This window comes from Megascapheus bottae, chromosome 18 (genome assembly GCF_031878675.1).
Source record: "Megascapheus bottae isolate mThoBot1 chromosome 18, mThoBot2.hap1, whole genome shotgun sequence".
NCBI classification, from domain to species: Eukaryota; Metazoa; Chordata; class Mammalia; order Rodentia; family Geomyidae; genus Megascapheus; species Megascapheus bottae.
Window position 1 is genome coordinate 48,667,692 of NC_143526.1, and position 19,992 is coordinate 48,687,683.

Here is a 19,992-nt window from a genome sequence, read left to right on the forward strand (position 1 = left end):
TGACAGAGGCTTGGCCTGTTCTCAGGCTCCAGGCCTAATGGACCCAGTCCCAGAACCTGGAAGGCCTCTTGTACCCTTCACCTGCCCCTCCCCTCTGTGCCTATCTTCTATGGCAGTCTTGGTTGACAGAAACCCAACTCTAAATGCCTTGCTTTCTTCTTTGACCCTCGAGTTGCTGAGATTAAAGATGAGGTCCCAGAGGAATGTTGCAAGTTCCAGGACCTGGGATCTCATGGGGGGGGGGGGCCCCAGGGTGTGGCAGGGACTTCTGGCTGCCTCACCGGCCCACACTGAGGCTTGGAGTCTAACAGTTGATGTATCAGAGGGCCTTCCTCAGCCACACCCACATCACCGAGCCAGGGGCCGCTTTCGCATTCTTTCCCAGCCTCAGTGCTGGGCTCTGCTCTGTATGTCAGGCAGCTCCCAGCACTCAGTGATTCCACACTTGTGCTGGGAGAATCCACCCTGGCCCCGGGAGACCAGGCCTGCTGCTGTGCTGAGCAGCAGCTGGTGACACGGTGGTGGCAGCAAATGTCTGAAGATACCACTGACTCTGGAGCTCTATTCTCTCCACCCCTGCCCAAAGGGGTGGCGAGCAAGCACACTGGGCCACAGCCGGCTTCGGGTCCCTGTGTCCAATCTACGTGACCAGAGCACTGACACTCGCTCACTGCCACCCCCATGAGAACTGCCCGTCACAATGTCACCAGGACATGGAAGACAGAGAGACAGAAGAAGCAGGACTGAAGGGACAGGTGAGATGGACGAGACATCCCGTACAGTCCCCAGGTCCAAGCTTTGAGTGCACCTTCCCGGCCCTCAGTGACAGCCCAAAAGCGCTGTGGAAGACCCCTGCTATGGACAGACACGCAGGTTTCCATAGTGCACCAAGCCCGGTCCCTGGGCCACGATGGTCTCCAGGAGACCCACTCTGTCTGCTCCGAGGGGACCCAGGCCTCACAGGGTGGGGATTACAAGGCACAAGAGTCGGAGGATGCCTGCCCAGAGACCGGGAGAGGAACAGGCTGGTTCTGCCTCAGCCACGGAAGGCTCAGATGGGACGGGACACACTCACCGCTGCCTGCTGCCTGACACCTCACATACGAGCTTGGGCCTGTGCTGGCCGGAGGTGAACAGGCAGGGTGCAGGGAGCACAAACACCTCTGACTGAATGTGGTGCGGAGGCCCGGCCTACCCGGGGTGCAGCTGTGAGCTTGGCCCTGAGGAGCAGAGGCAGCGGCTGCCTCCCTGCCCTGGGGTGCGGGCCGCCCAGTAGTGTATACAGCCCTGCTTTCTTCTCTTCTGAGGTGCTGAACCACGTTGTGCAAGAGCAAGGCTGCCCCAGGAGATGCTGTCATTTGCATCACACTGCAAAAAAAGTGGCCTTGGCACTCATGACACTCCTGCTCCCCAACAGCCACCCTGCCCTGGACAAACCCATCCCAGGTGCTGACCGCGCAGGCCGGGGCCCTGTCCCCGAAGGACTGCCGCGGATACCTCACCTCCGAGGAAGGCCAGGGGTGGCTCCATCTCTACTTCCAGCCTGGCCTGGCCTGGCCCAGCCAGGCGGCTCTGAGCAGGTGTGGGTGCCGGTGACAGGCGACCCACTGTGTGCGCCCCACTGTGTGCGCCCCACTCCGTGCGCTGCGGGCCCCTGGGCCGGGCCTGGCAGCCGCTCTGACCCCGCTCTGGCGTCCCTCCGGCCCCTTCCTGACCTGCTCCTGCGGTCAGGGGCCGACTGACACCCCTAGCCCTGCCTGCCCCGTGGGCCGCGGGGCGGGGCGAGGGTCCCGCTCCAGGGTCCAGAGCGGCGCGGTGCCGGGCAGGGGGCGCTGGTGATCCGGACTCCCGGCCACCTCTGGGCGGGCCAGGTCCGTCCCGGCCGGCCGTCCCCGCCCCCCCGCGTCCGCCCCCGGGGTCCGGGGTGGGGGAGGTGGGGAGAGACGCGGCGCAGCTGTTACCAGGCGGGCGGGCGGGGGCTGCGCTGCTGCGGCCCTCGGGGCTGTGGGATCGGCTGCGCGGCCGGGGCGGGGCAGGAGGGCAGGGGCGGGGGGAGGGGGAGGGGGAGGGGGAACAGCGCGGGGGCCAGGCAGGGGCCGGGCAGGGGCGAGCTGGGCGGGCGATTCGGAGTCGGGCCCAGGGGTGTTACTGGAGACGGACTAGGGCCTGGGCCCGGGGGAGATCCCGGGCGCGGCCGGGGAGGCAGCGATGAGTGGGGGGGCGGGGGAGGTACTGGGGCCCGGGGTAGGGGGAGGCGGGGATGGGGGGGAAGGGAAGGCCGGGACGGGGATCGGAGTGGGCCGGAGTGGGGAGGTCCGGGGCGGGGCCGGGGTGGGGCCGGGGCAGGGGGTAGGGTTGGTGTAGGGTGGGGGCGGGGTCCGGGGGGCGGGGCTGGGGTCCGGGGCAGGGGCGAGGGCCGGGGTGGGTGGGGTCTAGGGCGGGGCAGGGTGTAGGGGGGACAGGGCCGGGGCTGGGGTGCCGTGGGGGTGGCCGGGGTCCGGGGGGCGGGGTTGGGGTCCGCGGCAGGGCAGGGGGTGGGGGGGGCAGGGCCGGGGGCCGGGGTGCCGTGGGCGAGGCCGGGGTCCTGGGGGCGGGTCCGCGGTTCGGGGGGGTCCGGGGCGGGGCCGGGGGGCGGGGCCGGGAGCCGGGGGTCGGGGCGGGGGTCGGGGCGGGGCCGGGGGCCGGGGTCCTGGGGGCGGAGCCGGGGTGCGTGGGGGGTCCGGGGGGGAGCCCGGGGTCCGGGGCGGGGCCGGGGCCGGGGCCGGTGCAGCCGGCGCGGGCCCGGCCCGGCCCACTCTGGCAGCGGAGGCGCCGGCGGGCGGCTCCAGCACCATGAGCTCCTGTTCGGGCCGCTGCACGCTCCTCGCGCTCTGCGCCCTGCAGCTGGTGAGTGCCCCCCGCGGACCTCCCGGTTCCACGGTTCCCGGCGCCCTGCGTCTGCTCCCGGCCGCGGGCTGGGGCGGCGCTCGGATCTGCGTGCGCGCCTGGCCGAGGGCGGCGTCGGGGAAGCTGGACAGGTGTGGGGGCCACCGGAGGGGCCGCGCGGAACGAAAGTCCGCTCCAGGGCCCGGACGAGGGCCGCGGCCGCGCGGGCTCCACGCGGGTCCGAAGGCGCGTGCGGGACAGAAAGGCAGCGGAGTTCCGCGCGCGAGGCCGGACGCGAGGGCGGCGGGCGGGGATCCGCGGGCCGGGGCTCGTCCGGGGCCCGCCGGCGCCCTCCGCGCCCCGGGGGGGAGGGCGGCGTCCTGGGCTCCCGGGCTCCTGGCCTCGGTCTCTGGTCTTCAGGGTGCGGCTCTGGGTGTCCAGGCGGCCCGTCGCGCCCCTCCGCGCCCCTCCGCGCCCCTCCGCGCCTGGCAGGTGGAGGGAGGGCTACTACTGAGAAGTTTCGAGGAGAGAACAACCTGGGCATGGCCGGGTGCAGCTCGTGCCATCCGGAGGATCAGGCGCAGCTCAGGCCTTCCGAGGACGGGACGGGACGCGGGCGGCGCGGCCCTGCCAGGCGCTGTGGGCTGAGGACCCCGGGACCCTCCAGCCTGGCCCAGCCCTCACTTCTGCCGAGGTTCCTGGAGCGGGCAGGGCAGTCGGGGGAAGAAGAGCCCGCTGTCCCCAGGACCGCAGTCCGGTCTCTCCAGGGCACATGGTGAGGCGTCCTCGGGGGCGGTGACTTTGGCCTCCGTGTGTGGATTTTGGGGTTGACGCATGGCTGGGGTAGGGCTGGAAATGGGGGTTCGCGTGGCACAGGCAGGGTGGGGCACGGACTCTGGGGTGCGGAGGATCCTGGGGTTCTCTGCCGTGGACCTGGACGTCTGTGGCAGGGCCTGGGAAATTTGGTTGCAGCTGAGAAGGGAAGAGGCGTCTTTGCTGAAGGTCCCCAGGCTTCCCTGGACAGGAGTTCTGCCAGCCTCAGTCTGTCCGTCAGTCTGTCGCCCAGGCAGGCTTTAGGGGCTAGGCAAACCTCGCCCCTGGCTGTGTCCATCAGGGCCTCGGCTGAAATGCACAGGGAGTTGTCAAAGGCCTTTTGTCCTGGCCCAACGGCCGTTGGGGACTGTCCACCCTCCTCTTCTGGGAGGAACTTTGGTCTCTGCTGGGGGAGAGCCCTGAGTCTCCCCCCTTTTCTTCCTTGACAAGCGTGAGAATTTTGTTACCAAGTTACAAGGACAAAAGGCCCAAGCAGCTTTGGAGAACAGTGTGAACTTGGCGGGCTGCGGGCCAGCTGATGCTGAGATCGCTCCCAGACTCACTCTGCTCTCAGGCCAATGCTGAGACCCGGGGCCGCAGAGGATTGGGGCTGCGTCCTGCAGGGCCATCCGGGCCTCATGACCGTGGAGGCCACAGGACCACCACGAGACTCAGGTTGCTCTGTACCGGGATCAGCCCTGCCCCCACCCCTTTCTACCCCTGCAGGAGAGCTTCACTTCCCAGGCAGCCTTGCTGCTTCTCAGCCAGAGCCTCTTCATTAACCCTCACCCACCCTTCCTCTCCTGGGAGGGCAGACCCCTGCCCACTGGCTACTGTTCTCTGGGCAGGAAGGCGAGGCCTGGGGTTTGGAGATTCAATTCAGCTCGGTATGTGCGTGTCCTGTGGGGGCACCTGCCCCCACCCAGGTCTCTGCTTTCCCCACATCTTGCTCCTGTCTTCCCACTCATCACACTGGTGCCCTCAGCGCCATGGCAGCTGCAACCATCTGGACCTAAGCTATGACCCCCAGGGCCTCTCCAGAGGCCTTACATGCCCCCTATCAGTGTGGGGCCCGTTCTTCGGGCTGAGTCTTTCCTACCGTGGTTGCCCAGAGCCAGGGCTCTTGGTAAGGCAGGTAGGTGCCTCTGTCCTCATGGATTGGTTTGCTAAAAGTTCATAATTGAGAAATGCGCACATGTATGCTTCCCATGGGTGCTAGAGGCCCCCTGAGATGGAGACAGCTGGCAATGTCCTGGAGGGGGGGTAGTGGGGGCAGGCACTGGTGCCTGGGACTCCTTCCAGGCCATGAAATGCTATGGACAGGCACTGCCCTGGGTCAGTGCCGCACACAGGTTGCTGTGCATTAACCTGGCACACAGATCACCTGGCTCTGGATGGCATGTCCCCTGTCTGTGTGGCCTAGAGTGAGGGCCAGGAGGTGGGGCTAGGGGAGAGGGGATTCTCCAGTGCTAGAGAAGAACGGGGACGGGTAGAGGCCAGTGGGAGGCCCCCTCATCTGAGGGAGGGGCCTGGGCAGAACCCTAGGTGCTGGACATTGTGTGAGGGGTGGCACTGTGGCTCCTAGACAGGGCTATGTTGAGGGCTCTGGTCATTCTACAACTGTCTAGCACTGCCAAATGCCCTCAGCCCCACCCCCTCGCCCTAGTGAGGCGGCATTCCAGGCCCAGGGCTCAGCCGAGCTGGAGAAATTCAGCAGATCACAGAAAGACTTTCCCTTAAAAAAAGAGAAAAAAGTTAGAAAAACGTCCATGTGACAAGTCCAGGGACAGCAAGCAGGAAGCCCCTGGGGCCTGTGTGTTGCCCGTCCACCTTTTCTACCTCCATGCCCCACGTGTGCATGCACCCCTGCACGCCTTCCTGTTTCCTGTCTGGTAGGGAGCCCACAGGGCGAGCTGTCCTCAGGGAATCCAGGCCTAACCCTCCTGCCACTTGGCCCAGTGCAGCAGGGTCATCCCCCCTCCCCCGTGGTGGCCTGTGGGGAGCAGGGACACGCCCTGCCGGGTGGTGGCCTGTGGGGAGCTGAGCTGGGGCAGGACTGGTCAGCGCTGTGGGGGTCACGGCAGGGAGGCAGAAGGAAAGACCAGGCTTCCTCAGCAGCGGCCCAGGCAGCAGGCGGAAGCGAGGCAGTGGGAGCCCAGCGAGGACAGAGCCTGCGGGCCCGGCACACTGCCTGCGGCTCCTTCTGCCATGAGGCCTCGCGGGGGGACTCGCGTGGTGAGAATGCCACAGTAGTTCACGTCACCTCCGACTTACCCATAGCGCAGTGCCCTCCTTTCCTGGCCACTCACTGTGTACGGGTGGCATTTTGGGTTTTTTGCATCATTTGAAAAGTTGGCCTTCTTTCCCATGAATGCTCCTGGAAACGGTCCCGTGTGGTTCTCTCCTGTACCCCGGAGAGGTCACCCGGGCCTCTGTGGGGGGTGGTCTCCAGCTGGTCCCTAGAGAACTCTCATGTCTCTCCCTTTCCTTGGCGTGTTCAGTTAGCCTGTCAGGAACAGGAAGCTGGCCGAGTGCCCTCTGATCAGCTGACCCCTGAGAAGTGCCCTGTAAGAAACTTCTTCAGCTGCCCCAGGCAGGGCTTCACCCCCACACAGGGCCGTCTCTCCCAGGAGACAGGGTGACAGGAACCCTCCATGCACTGACAGCCGCTGTGTGGGCCGGCCAGCGGGTGTGACCCTTAGTGCCGTGGGGCGTGGCAGGTACGGGCCCTGGGCGGCAGAGGGGGTGGAAGCGGGCTCTTAGTGACGGGGGCCATGGGGGGCACTCTGTGGTGGGTCGGGGTCTCAGGGAAGACAGCCACTGTACAGGTCCTGGTGCTGCTGGCCCTTCTGCCTCTGCCTCCCACCCAGCAGGCTTCGCCATAGTTGTCTCCCAAAGGAGAAGGGTAGAGTGGGCTCCCCGGGGCTCTGGGCCACACACAGTAGACAGGACACCTCCAGGGCATGCCCACAGCAGCTGTTTCCTACAGGAGGCTTCAGGACAATGCTCAGAGCAGTGAGGAGGGGCTGGGGCAGAGGGAGGCCAAGAGCGCTGGATAGGGTCAAGGCTTGTGACCAGCTGGCCCAGGGTGGAGCAGAGCCACAGAGCCTGTCCTGCCATGTGGGGGCTGGAGGCTGCCCCCTCCCCAGGGCCTCCAGCGTGGGGCAGTCCTCTCAGCAACTGGGCATCTGGGGAGGGAGACTGAGCTGAGTCCAGGCTCCTGCCCTGTCAGCACACGGTCTCCCAGGATGTGGCTGGACCTGTAGAGTCTTGACTGCTGCACCAGCTAGTTTCCCCCCAAGAATGGTTGGATGCCATGTATTCCCTTCTGTTGGTTACTTTCTGCTGGCTGGAAGGCCACTGTCCAGCGCTGGGAGTCTCAGGAGTGCCCCAGAGTGGAGGAAAGACCAGGCATGCCAGTTCAAGAGCCACCTTGCTTCTTGCTATCCCTAGAGCAACCACCCAGCTGGCAAACGGGAGGTGCTTTTCCCAGCAGATGGGCCACGTGACCAGCACCCTTCACCCAAATGGCGTTTGGAGCCAGCGATTCTATTTGTTGAGTCCCCTCACCAGGCACCCTGATCTTCAGATGGGGGATGAGGGCACGAGGCGGGAAGATCAAGGGAAGAAGCCCCGGTGGTGATGGGGGCCAGGCAGGCCTGGAGGCGCTTGTCTGAGGCGCTCCGTGCCTGCCTGGTGACAATGACTGGGGCAGAGTCGGCGGCCCATCCAGTGGGGCTTTTCAAACACACCCACGGGGGCACCTCTCACTGGTGGCTCCTTCTAGGTCACTGTCGTGGAGAGGCAGGTGTTCGACTTCCTGGGCTACCAGTGGGCGCCCATCCTGGCAAACTTCATCCACATCATCGTGGTCATCTTGGGGCTCTTTGGCACCATCCAATACCGGCCCCGCTACGTGGTGGTGGTGAGTCCCCTGTGCCCCCCTGCAGGGAGCCCCAGCCTGCTCCACAGGCCCCAGTAGTGCCGGAAACGGGCACACTGGAAGTGCCCGCCACACCCAGGGCTCAGCCTTCTCCCTGGCCTGAACATCCGTAATTCCACCTGGAGCCATGAAGCTTCCCCCCCTCCCCCAGTTAAACACTGCTACTGGAGCTGTGAGCATCCAGTGCCAGCTTCAGTGGCTGGAGAGGTGAGGGCTGTGGCCCCCGCCTTACAGGCAGGGTGCCCAGAGTTCTGTGGTGACCTGGTCACCACAGTGCACGGGCACTTCTTTCTTATGCATTGCTGAGTGCTGTGAGCCACAGCCTCTGCTGAGCCTGCTCAGTTTTGCCACCGCAGCCCTGGTCCCTCCTTCCCTTCTTCTCCTCCCTCCCTCCCTCCCTCCTGCAGGACCTCACTGTGTAGTCAGGCCACAGTCTCTGCCTTCCTAGTGCTGGAATTCCGGGTGTTGGCTGCCTAGCACATCGTGTTTGAACAGCGGGTGGAGGAGAGGCTGCTCTCAGTGGCAGTGTGGACTCTGCTGCCTGTCCCAGCCAAACTAGGCACCGGGGCCCTGGGGCAGGGACTGGGCCCACACGGCGAGGCTCACCTGTGCCCTCGCACTCTCCTCTCCCCAGTACGTCGTGTGGGCAGCCGTCTGGATCACCTGGAATGCCTTCATCATCTGCTTCTACCTGGAAGTGGGAGGCTTGTCAAAGGTGTGTGGGGTGGGGACGAGGGCCGCTTTCCACATGGCACCTGAGGGGACTGTGGAGGAGGGGCTTGCGCAGGTCCCTGCTTCCTGCTTGGCACCAGGACTGCCTTGGCTGCCCCCAGGGCCTCTGTAAAGGGGAGGCACAGTGAAGCAGGGTGGAAGCTGCAGGGGGGCCTCCCGCTGGGGCCCACCCCGGGAGGGCTTTCTACAAGAAAGGGGCACCGGGCCTGGGGGCAGAGGCAGAGGCCAGCTGGGCAGAGGTGGGGGGAGGGGCTCACAGGGCTGTGCAGACCTTACCCTCCTGTGTCCAAGTGGGCAGCCGCACTGCATGCCTGGACAGACTGCAGGCAGATGCAGCCTTGCTCCCCTGCAGTGGGGGGGTGCAGGTCTTGTTGGTGCGCCGGCCCTGACTGGGGCTGTACTTGGCACCTTGCTTGTGGCTCAAGGCCTGAGTGGGGAGTTCAACTCCTGAGTGCTCTATTTGGGCCCAGGCACAGGTGGGGACACCCCTGGCTACAGTCAGGGAGAGTGACAGAAGGAGGGATGGGGGATGGTCTGCACTCCAGAGAGCAAGTCCTAGGGCCTTCCTGGAAGAGGAGGTGCAAGGGCCAGGGGCCACCAAGCTGGGGCTTCCCGCAGACGAGCAGCTTTCCTCCATGGCCACAGCCTGAGCAGAAGGGGTGGGCTAGGAAGGGTGGGCCCTCCCTGGGCTGGGCCAGGACGGGTGGGCCCTCCTCTGTGCCAGGCCCTGGGGGAGGTACTGACCCGTTCTTCCCCTGGTTCTTAGGACAGTGAGCTGCTGACCTTCAACCTGTCCCGACAGCACTCCTGGTGGCGGGAGCATGGGCTGGGTTGTGCTCGGGAGGAGGCTGCAGCCAGCTTCGGGATCCTGCAGGACCAGGCCCTGGTGTCGGGTGGCCTCTGTGCCCTGGAGCACAGCTATGTGGAAGCTTTGCACAGTGGCCTGCAGATTCTGGGGGCAGTGAGTATGGGGTCAGAGCCTGTGGGAGATCGAGGGACGGGGGAGGGGCTCATCCGGGCTCAAGCCCCTTCCTTGGGCTCAGAGGCACCAGCTTTCCTTTCTGCTAGACCGTGGGCTCCCCAAAGAGAAGCCTCTCCCCACCACTACCCATGTACTCAGAGCTAGCCACCAGCGCAGCCTCTGAGGCTGTGAAACAAGAGGTGGTGGCGGATACTCAGCAGGGCTGGGCGGAGGAAGTGGAGACCCCAGCCTGGCCCCTGAAGGCTGCTGAGTGTGTAGTCTCCAGAGGCTCAGGGAGGCCTCACAGGTTCTCCTCTCCTGCTGGGGACTTCCGGGTGCCGAGGCCCGTTCTGTCGGGCGGTCACGTTCCCCGGGCAAGGGCAGGGTCCTGGGTTAGGACAGCCCTCACCTGCTTAGACTTTATCCTAACACGCTGCAGAGCCTGTGTTCCTAAATAAGACAAGTGCTCGGGCACTGGGGGAGGGCCTGGCACACAAGTCCTCACTTCCACTGAAGTGCCAGCCACTGCCCAGCCCCAGGCCCCTTCCTCGCGCTGTGCCCTGCTTGCTGGGTGAGTGCGAAGGCTGCTCAGATGCTGGCCTCTATCCTTGCTGGCTGTTAGAGAGAGGAGCATGCATCCCTCAGACAGACTGTACACACCGGCCTGCCTGTCCCTGCTTCTGCCCTTGGGCCAGGCAGGCCACAGAAGCCAGCAGGCAGCTTCCAGAACCTCAGCTTGGACCCACTGAGCTGCTACCCCTCATCCGATCTGAGAAGACAGAACTGGACTGCACTAGTGTCTCCAGCAGTGCTGGGGTGGTGGTGGATGGCCGCACGTGAGAGTGCCCGAGCTGTGGGGACGCCTCCTTCCTGCTGGGTCACCTGCGCTGGGGCTGCCATTCCTGCCAAACGTGGGTCCCTTGGGCAGACAGGGTATGGAAGGTGCTGAATCAGCTTTAAGTGGCAGCTGGCCCCTGGGGCCACAGGTCCAGCAACCTTGGGGCAGTTGCCAGAGGGGCCAGGCCAGGCCCCCTGGCCTTCCGGAGTGCTGTCTGCGTTTGGACCTCTTGTGTGTCCTGCTTGGTTGGGCTCCAGCAATGCCGAGAAGGCAGAGCCACAGAGTGGCACCAGCCCCGCTGCACACAGGAAGCAGAGACAGACTTTTTCACAGAACGTGGCGGCTCTGCCACGGGAGTGGACCAGCTGGCCATCTTCCTTGCCCACGTGTTCCTGCTGACCAAGCAGAGATTCCGCCTGGAACGTGGGATCTCAGGAGGCAGTGTGGATCGGCTCTCCTATTCTAGAGGCAGGCTGAGGCCCAGGAGAGGCGGGTCCCGGTGGCCAGGAATGCCTGGGGTCATCCACACAGTCCCTTGGATGGCACTGCAGGAAGCCCACCCGCAGCCTTCACCCCTGCTCGGTGTCTTTCAGCTCCTGGGCTTTGTCTATGGCTGCTATGTGGTTAGCGTGTTCACAGAAGAAGAAGACAGCTGTGAGTGTGCTTCCCCTACAGCCTGCCTGTCACACCTCCAGGTCCCAGGCTGTAGTGACAGCCTGGGGTTCCCGCACCTCACCCCCTGCCGCCATCCAGACCTAAGGGCTTCTGTCTGGAGGAGCCAGGCCCACAATTGCCCCAGAAGGAAGAGCCAAATCCATGGGGCACAGGCCACCTCAGGCCTCAGTGCCAGGCGGCCCCATGCAGAATCTCCTTCCCTTCCCTTGAGCCAATGACGTGACCATTCTCTGGAGACCTCGTGGGGCCTCTGACCTTGAGTGGTCTCACCAGAAGACCCTGCAGAGAAGGAACAAAGTGGGCTGGGCTGGGGCTGACACCCGGGGCAGGGCCCTCCCCAGTGTTGGAATCCAAGTGTAGGGCGAATTTGTCCCTGGGAGTTGGGTCACGCAGTCAGCAAGCCACACGCTTAGGTGGCATCCTATACAGAGACTATGGCTTGATTCCTGAGGCCAGGGTGTGCCTACAGTTGTGCTTCAATTTCTCGGAGCCATCAGACAGTGGTGGGGAGGAAGCCAAAAGGGCCCCACTTGCCAACTGAATTAAGACCCCAGGACCAGGGCTCTGCCCAGAAAGCCCAGGCAGCACGGGCGGTGATGGCCTCCAGGGTGAACTCCAGTCTGAGGTGATGGGAGTGGTGTGGGTGCCCTGCCTGGGGCCAGGCTGTCTTCCCGGGCTGAGCCCCTGCCCGTCCAGGTCTTCTAGCCAGCTGGCTGGGCACTGCCTGCCCCAGGGCCTTCGGTCACTTCCGCATCGCCTGCTGTCACCTTTCCCATCGTTTGGGCTTTATGTGGGTCTTGATTTCTTTCAGTTGATTTCATTGGTGGATTTGATCCTTTCCCTCTGTACCATGTCAATGAAAAGCCGTCCAGCCTTTTGTCCAAGCAGGTGCATTTGTAAGTATGGCCTACCGAGCCAGTCAACAGGTGCTCAGAGCACGAGGCTCCTCTCCTTCCAGGGCCTCAGCAGGCATCAGTCCACCCACCCACCCACCGCTCACCCTCCCTTCCGACAGTCAGCTTCACGTCCATCTCGGTTAAGTGCCCAGTACAGCACCTCTAGGACTAAGCGCCACTTTCTGACACATCTGTGGCAGTCAGGTCCTGAGTTGGCTGTGGGGAGACAAGTGCTGGAGGCAGGAAAGGACACTGCTAGTGTCATCTTTGGAGAGTTTTGTGTTTTACTGAAAAGACGGTCTACAGCTTTCCAGGCCTCAGGCCTGGGACAAGTGCCGGGCTCTAGCCTGGCCCCTCCCCCAGGGAGCTGCCGTCCATAGAGAAGTCCGGGGCTCCCTTGGTGAGGCTGCCCAGAACCCTCATGTGGCTCTCAGCTGCCCTCTTGAGCCTGAAAGTCAAGGCCCACCGTGGCCCAGGGACGTCAGAGGAGTAGGAACCCAGTTCCCAGGGCAGATGAGGAAAGGAAGCCTCGGGTGGAGCTGGCCTCACGAGGGCCCCTTGCCTGGGCGTCACCAGGCCTGACCCCTTGGGGTTTGCCTGGATGCTGGGTTGCATCTGGCCGTGGTGACCAAGGCTGAGGGGACAGACCTGGGGGAGTGTCCCAGCTAGGGGGAGTCTGAGTAAGCACAAGAACCCAAAGTTAAGTTCTCCTTCCCAGCCCCATAGCCCAGACTCTATTGGGGGACCTGTGGCCAGAGCCATAGCAGGAGACAGGGTCTTTCCTGTCCTGGGCACCTGCCCTGGCTGCCGACCCTTCTGTTTGTGGGTTTTGTGGCACTTGGATTTCAAGCCCTTGACGGGGAGGATAAGGGGCAGCGGGCAGTTTCTTCCCCCATCCCCTTCTCTGACCCCCTTCTCCCCCACAGGCCTGCATAGGTGAAGAGGCCCTGAGCCTGTTCCTGTGACTTGACCTCAACCATGAGACAGTGAGGAGGAGGGCCTGGGGCACTGAAGACAGGCTCCTTTCCACCCGGTGTCTGCCCAGCTACACCAGGGACAGCGGCCTGGGTGCCAGTGTTGGGATGGATGACTGTGAACGAGTTTGTAATTTCTGTTTTCTGAAAAAAAAATTAGTAAGGCAAGACACAAAAGAAAAATGTAAATAAGAAAATTGCATGCCCAGGCTCCTGGCTGGGCTTTCATCTTCATCCCAGCCTGGATGTTTTCTGAGGGCCCTTCTCCATTGCCCTGCCCTAGGGCAGCTGGACCTGCAGGCTGAGCCCCTGCTGCCAGGGGACGGAGAGTTCATGGGGGCAGAGAGATGGGAAGCTGAAACCACACCAGGAGGTCCATGGAAGCCACTGTGACCCCTTGAGCAGTGGGCTTCAACGACTTGGAATAAATACCTCTTTCTGCCTTACCTGCAGCTCATCTCAGGTGAAGCCCCCTCCCCCTCCCCCACCCCCACCCCGAGGCTGCTGTCCAGGCTAGGGCTGTGCACAGGACAGGCTTCTTCCTGGTGCAAGGGATGGCGCTATTCAGAAAAAGGCACTTTGGGCAGAGTTCTGCAGAATCTTCAAATACCTGCAACCGGGTAAATAAGGACCCTGCTCTCCATTCACTCTTCCCCAGGACAGGGGCTCAGCGGATAATCAGAAGTAGGGTGTATTAGGCATGTGCCTAACACTAGACCCTGCTGAAAATCTGTAGAATCTTGCAGACAGGACAGGAATGGACGGAGCCGCACTCGGGATTGGGTCCCTCTGCTTTATTTATCTTCAGCAAGTATCTAAAAACTAGAGTAAATCCACACCACACAAGCGGGTTGAGGCTGGTCAGTGGTAGATTCTGGTCACTGAGCATCCTTCACAGACTCACTGTGGCTGGGAAGAGGCAGAGGCAGGCTTGGTGCCCTTTTGGTGGCACAGTGCCTGCAAGATACAAAGGAAGTGTCAGCACCCAGTCCCACTGATTGTCAGCCACGTCAGAGGCCTCGGATCCCAGGGAGGCCTGGCTGTCAAATGCTGGGCACGTCCCGGATGCACACTGGCCTTGGCGACCCCTGAGAAGGCGATGGCTCCCAGTCACCAGTACTGAGGTCCCTTCGAAGCTCTGGTTAAACACCTGGGGCCCCAGTCCTCCCTGCTTCCATGACTCTAAAGCCAACCTCCCTGGGCCTGGCCGAGCCCCTGGACGTGACTCCACAGGGCAGGAAGTGCTGCCCAGGCCCTGGTGCCAGCCCATGGCCAAGCACTGGACCTAAGAGTCTTGGGAGGCAGTAGGGCTGGCCAGGGGTGGAGGAGGAAGGAAAGCTGCCAGAGCCTCCTGGCACTGCTATTGGGTGCAGGACTCAGGATCCGGGCTGGCTCAGGTGGCCCTGTGGTGGGGATGCCTGGGGGCAGCTGTGGATGGGGGCCCTGCAGATGGGGCACTGCTGCAGGCTGGGATACAGTCCGCACAGACCAGGTGGCCACAAGGAACGAAAACAACTGACACAGCGCGGTCCGGCACACCTTGCACGTCCTCTCCTGCAGTCGCCGCCGCTGCTCTTCTGCATCCCGGGCTCCTGGGGGCTCAAGAACCAGCTCGCACCCTTAGGTCCTGGGATGGGTTGGCTCCTCCAGGGGCAGGCTGGGACATGAGTGCACCCCCTCTGTGTGACCAATGGGACTGTCAACCAGGCCCACCAGTGGTCTCTGCTCGCCCCACTTGCCCAGGATGGAGGAGGGCAGTTAAACCTGGCCCCAGCCCCCAGGTGGGTCCCTGGCTGCACCTGGCTCCCTGGTTTCTCTGGGTTCTCTGGCACATCCAGCTGGATCTCTTCTCTGGGCACCGGAAGCTCAGGGTCTCTGTGAGCAGGACCTGTGCACAGTGAGGAATGGACTTGAGCTCAGAGACAGGCCTGGAAGCCAGGAAGATCTGGGGCTGCCCCAGAGGGCAGGCCCGCCTGATTGAAGTGGTAAGTCTAAGGCCAGAGGCTGACACAGGGGCACCAAACAAGCTGCCCTTCCAGGACTTTCTGCACATTCGTTAGGCAGTGGCCACAGATGGTGCACGCTGGGCACTGTCGGCAAGGAGAGGTGGGAGGCAGGAAAAGTCCAGAGGAGTGAAGATACCTCCTGCCCTCCATTTTCTTCCTCAAGCAGGTCAGCCACTGGCTGCAATGAGGAGATGCTCAGTACATTTGGCACTGCTCCATGCTGACCACTCCTGGTGGCCAGGGAAGGGCAGAGGTTCAGGTACGGGGGGAAGGTGTGTGGCCTGCCAGGGAACTCCATCCACACTTCGTGGAGTCCATACTCTGCGGGGGCCGTGATGGTCAGACCCCCTTTGCCTGGGAAAGCCACATTCTCAGACTCAACCAGTCACAGGGTAGGACAGTGACCCTGACCGTCGTGGTCGCTGTGGACAGAAAGCATCCCACAGACCCATGCAGTCCCTAGAGGGGGCAGGGGCTGGCACGGTTACCCCACAGACCAGAATCAGGCTCAAGGCAAAAGGATAGTTGCCCACGGCCACAGAGTTGGCAAGTTGGGATGGATCTGAATGCAGGAGTCCATAGGCCCCGGTGATCCTCAGAACGCTTGAAAGCCATTTCCTCCATACCCCTGGCTTAATCTGCTTATAGTGGCAGCTTTCAGAAGCCATGGCACCCGCAGAGGCCGCCCAGCGCCCATGGCAGCCACTGGCAGGCCTGGCCTGAGCCTTATGCGTGGGCACAGCCCTCAGTTTCCCAGCTGTCCTGTGGGTGGGGACAGGTCTAGGGCTCTCACCTGAGGGTGCTCAGGGGCCGTATGCTCTGGATCTTCCCATCGGTCCTGGTAGGAGGACAGTTGTACTTATGAAAAGGGTGGGTCACTACCCACCCGAGCCCTGTCCTGTAGTGTACCCAGTGCCTTTCCCAGGGTCATCACCAGTACACGTGGGGAACCTCCTAAAGTTGACCCCAGTCCAGCCAGTGGCTGCAGATGGCTCACCAGGAGCTGAGCAGGGGCACAGGCCTCCTGGACACGGGTGGATAAAGCCCCTTCCTTTGGACCAGAGCAGGAAACGGCCCCTGGAGACCAGACCTGGAGTCTCAGGCTGTCAGAGACCCACCATCAAGCCCAGGCCCAGCCAGCCTTTGTGACTGGCTTTCACCTTCTGCCCCCAAGGCTCCACTATGCCCTGAGGCAGCAGTGGGCCCCCCACCTTATCATTTTGTAGGTACATGCTTGTGTCTAAGGCAAACGACAGCAGAGCCGGCTGCATTCCAGGAGAGCGGAACCTTCTGGCATTCACGTTGTTTAGAGTATGTGGTGGGAGGGCCTGGGGAGCCCTTTCACCCCCATCACTGCCCCACCAAGGAGGACTCCTATGGGGAGGGAGACCTGGTTGGAGAGGTCAGCACGTCCCTCAGCTCTGTCCCCCATAGCTTTCTTGTGAGCTACAAGAGCCCCTGCCGAGGCTCCATGCGTGCAGCCGGGCTGGCCAGCAGCAGACAGCCAGCGTGCTGTGGCCACAGAGCCCCTTTTAACATGGTTCCCGACAGTTGAGCTGCTGGCCCTCCTTACCCAGGGTTCAGCCTGGCCTCTTTCCACACAGCTCCCAGGAGAGCGAGGACTGGCTCTCCAGGCCCTACTGGTGACAACTCCCGCCAAGCAGGTTTCCTGCCTGTCCCTCAGCCAGGAAGGGATGGACACACGGGCACAGGCTCTGGTCCTGGGCAAAGAGACTCACAAGCACGCGGACTGCAGGGCCACCACCACGTCAGCAGACCCCACACATTACGACCACACAGGGCCAGAGTGAGGCCACCGCTCACACAGCCGGCTTCCCAGGTGGCCCTCAGGGAAGGCACCAGAACAGAGCAGGAAAGGGTGGCAGGGGTGGGCACAGCTCTTGGGTTGAAGGTCGGGAAGGGTGCCTGGCCCAGCACAGGAGGACCCCAGGACTCACCGGTGTGGAAGAAGCCAGTAGCAGCCGGCAGCTCAGGTGGAACCCTGGTATCTGGTGGCCAGTCATAGAAGGAGGCCAGGCGCAGCTCCTCTGAGCTCGTCTCTGGGAAGGCAGGTCCCGTGGGAGAGTCAGCCCTGCCCCCCGCTCCTCCTCCTCTTCCTCTGTGGGGGGGGGGCCGCAGCTGGCCCAGGATCTGCCCGTCCACACTGTCCTGGCTCTCCTGCCTGGGGCTATGATGGGCTCCGGAAGGGCTCAGCTTTGCCCCACAGCCTTGGCACTTAGCCTTGCCCTTGGGCACCATTGGGAGAACCTGAGCTCTGAGCAGGTCTGCAGTAGAGAATGAGGTTGAGCCTCAGGAGTCCCCACCCTGGGGTCCTCTCTGAGAGCGGTGGTAGCCCCCACTCTTAACTGACAGCAGATGGGGGCAGGCAGCGCTCTGCCGCCAGATGCCGGGGTGCGGGAGTGTCAGGGGCCCACCACTTTCTGGAAGGGGTCAGAGGGGCAGCCAGGTCTTGTGCTCTGTGGGGTGTGTCATGGGGCCCCTGGCAGGGGCGGCAGCAAGGGCAGGGGTGGACACAGACCCCACTCTGGTGCAGGAGCGTGGCGTCTCTAGGAGCAGGAAGGCTGGGACATAGGTGTGCTTCTCCGAGCATCCCCTTAGGCTCGTGCTGGCCCTGGCCAGGGCAGGGAGCCGTGGCCAACCATGCTGGTCTGCTCTGGCCCCACATCAAGTGCCAAGTGCAGCTTCTGGAAGCAGGTCACGGGCACTCAGAGGACAGAGCTCCGCGGCCTGTCCGCGGGAGGCGAGGGAATGCTCCGTGACAGGATGCCTCTGGCCACGCAGGGCCTGGTGCTGAGATCTCCCACTTCAGTTTGGGGAAACACATGGTGGGAACTGTCTGCAATTCCAGCCTGTCTAGGTGATGGGACCCCCTGTCCTAGCCTCGGTGGAGTACTGTGGGGACTCCTTGTGGCTGCAGCTGCCCTGGGCCTCAGGCCCCTCCTCGGGGTACTCCTGCCTGTGGGACAGTTGGGAGCTGAGCATGTGGGTAATCTGGCCCTAGGGCTGTGAGGAATCAGAGGTTTGCTCCAGGCCTAACGTCACTGATGGGCCCATAGGCCCTGTCAGATGGGCTCTGCCTTAGGCCTGGTCCTGGGACCCACACTCAGGGCAGGGCCTCCCAGGCTAAGAGAATGGGGAGGAGAAACAGGGGCTCCTGGCTTTAGATGTCTCCTAGGGACTTCTATGGCCATACCCAGTTGGAGCCCAAATGTCCCCAAGGCCAGCCCCTGCTGGCTGCAGCTGGGCCCAGCCTCCAGCAGAGGAATCCATTTCTAGCAGGGCTACCAGGGAGCCCTGAAGAATTCAGCAGGAGTTCACCCCGACTCCACAGAGCAGCGTCCAAGGAGCTCCGAAACCTGAGCTGCAGACTCACCTGGAGGGGCTGACTCAACAGCAGTGTTTGGTTCCCCTAGAGGCCTGCTGGGCACGCAGAGCCTCCTCAACTTCAGGTCCCCTGGACTGGGGGTTGGACAGGCCTGTTGGCCTGTTGATGGAGGACCAACCGTGAGCAGCCGGGCTTGTGGGATGAGCCCCTCAGCCAGGTGTGGATATTTCCATTTCACTGCGTGGGAAGTGTAGTCCCTCAATTCCAGCTGTTACACAGCTGCATGTGGTCACTGGCTATGGTAGGAAACGACAAAGCGGCCACCGTCTACACGGTTGCAGCACTTCCTTCTGAGCACTTCCCTGAGCAAGGGAAACTGAGGCAGGTCCGTGGGGAGCTAGAGTTCCCTCTACTGGGGGAGATGACAGCACAGGGATAGAGACTTGGGGACCTTGGAGGTGAAGGCAGGCCTTAAAGAGGATCCCGAGTGTTCGCAGTCACAGGTGGCTCTGGGGATGGGAAAGAGGAGCTGTCAGGCAGAGGGAACAGCAGACATGGGAGTTGAGATTGGCGGCGAGGCGCTGAAGAAAGTCAGGCTGCAGTTACTACACAGCAGGGCTTGGGGGCGGTGTGGAGCATGGCTGCACCACACCAGGAGGGAGCTCTTCTCCCTTGCTGGGCTCAGCAGGACCCCTCTTGGATGGCAGGCCGGGTGCATGGAATCCTGGGGTGGTGGGTGGTGGCAATCAGATCCTACCAACGTCTTCTTTGCTGATGGGACAGGTGGTTTGCTAGCCCCTGCTCTGACCCCTCGGGGCCGGTCCTTCTGTCCAGTATGTGACATTGATCTTAGATGCCGGCCTTGGAAACTGGAAGTCACTAGGTTGACACCAGTGGCTCACAACTATGCTCTTAACTACTTGGGAAGCTGAGAGTTGAAGGACTGTGGAGGATAGGCTGGGGAAATGGTCATAAAAATCTCTTCTGGGCTGGGAATGTGGCCTAGTGGTAGAGTGCTTGCCAGAGTGAAGCCCTGGGTCTGATTCCTCAGTACCACATACACAGAAAAAAAAGCCAGAAGTGGCACTGTGGCTCAAGTGGTGGAGTACTCACTTTGAGCAAAGAGAGGCTCAGGGACAGTGCCCCAGGACTGGCAAAAAAAAAATAAATAAATAAAACAACCCCAAACCACAAAACAAAACCTTCTGAACCCATAGCTGGGCTCAAGGATGCATGCCTGCCGTGCTGTCCTAAGCTGAGCACCAAAGCGTGTTTCAGGCCAGCCCAGGTAGAAAAGCCTGCAAGACTCAGTGGAGGGATGCAATGGTGTGTGATCCTAGTGACTACAGGAGTCATAGAATAATGGATTGGTATCTAGGAATGGGCCTGAGCAGGAAGGGAGACCCTACCTTAAATACACCCAGTAAAAATAGAGCTGGAGGCATGTGTCAAGGGAAGAAAGCAGACTCAGTAGGAGGTCCTGCGTTCAAACTCCAGTGATGTCAACACAGAACAAAATACCCACAAAGAATTAGAACACATTTCCATTTCTTTTTAAAGCCTGTCTGTCTGTGGCCTTCTGGTTTCTTTTCTAGCAGTTGTGGGGCTTGAACTCAGCGTCTGGGCACTGTTCCTGAACTCTCGTGCTCAAGGCTAGCACTCTACCACATTTGATCCACAGCTCCACTTCTGGGCTGGCTTTGAACCTCCATCCTCAGACCTCAGCCTCCTAAGTAGGTAGGATTACAGGCGTGAGCCACCACCCCCGGCTTTGTGGCCTTCTGTTAAAGGAGCCACAGGAAAAGAAGACAAGGCCAGCGTCTTGCATCCCCAGAGCTGGCAGACCAGGGACATCACCTGGGCTTTAAATGACCCCTTCCTGAGGAACCAAAGGGGCTTCCGGTGGCTGCTTGGGCACGGGAGGATGCAGGAGGCCAGGAAGG

The 19,992-nt window shown here is 62.4% G+C and overlaps 2 protein-coding genes across 3 annotated transcripts; one reads left to right on the forward strand and one right to left on the reverse strand.

Annotated features, from left to right (window-relative positions):
• The first annotated feature begins 2,795 nt into the window (after nucleotides 1-2,795).
• Nkain4 (sodium/potassium transporting ATPase interacting 4) lies at nucleotides 2,796-13,143 on the forward strand. 2 transcript variants are annotated; one of them, XM_090352691.1, is made up of 7 exons: nucleotides 2,796-2,886; nucleotides 7,466-7,603; nucleotides 8,256-8,336; nucleotides 9,120-9,314; nucleotides 10,746-10,806; nucleotides 11,639-11,723; nucleotides 12,650-13,143. In XM_090352691.1, the coding sequence occupies exons 1-7, from the start codon at nucleotides 2,833-2,835 to the stop codon at nucleotides 12,657-12,659; spliced, it is 624 nt and encodes a 207-aa protein (XP_090208817.1). In that variant the 5' UTR covers nucleotides 2,796-2,832; the 3' UTR covers nucleotides 12,660-13,143. The 2 variants fall into 2 exon arrangements, with proteins under 2 accessions (XP_090208817.1, XP_090208818.1); XM_090352692.1 differs by having other exon boundaries at nucleotides 9,156-9,314.
• Nucleotides 13,144-14,073: 930 nt separating this feature from the next.
• On the reverse strand, nucleotides 14,074-16,962 carry Birc7 (baculoviral IAP repeat containing 7). Its single transcript, XM_090352742.1, is given in 10 exon segments — nucleotides 14,074-14,171; nucleotides 14,174-14,230; nucleotides 14,233-14,316; nucleotides 14,433-14,585; nucleotides 14,929-15,057; nucleotides 15,115-15,125; nucleotides 15,497-15,561; nucleotides 15,701-15,736; nucleotides 15,738-15,780; nucleotides 16,487-16,962. Coding segments are annotated over 10 exon segments (1,152 nt in total).
• Between the last annotated feature and the right edge of the window lie 3,030 nt (nucleotides 16,963-19,992).

Excerpts from the sequence above, each read along its gene's own strand:
- Nkain4 (XM_090352691.1), top strand. The coding sequence starts at position 2,833 with ATGAGCTCCTGTTCGGGCCGCTGCACGCTCCTCGCGCTCTGCGCCCTG. Across the intron at positions 7,604-8,255 it reads GGCCCCGCTACGTGGTGGTG|TACGTCGTGTGGGCAGCCGT; the intron begins GTGAGTCCCCTG and ends TCCTCTCCCCAG. Across the intron at positions 9,315-10,745 it reads GCCTGCAGATTCTGGGGGCA|CTCCTGGGCTTTGTCTATGG; the intron begins GTGAGTATGGGG and ends GGTGTCTTTCAG.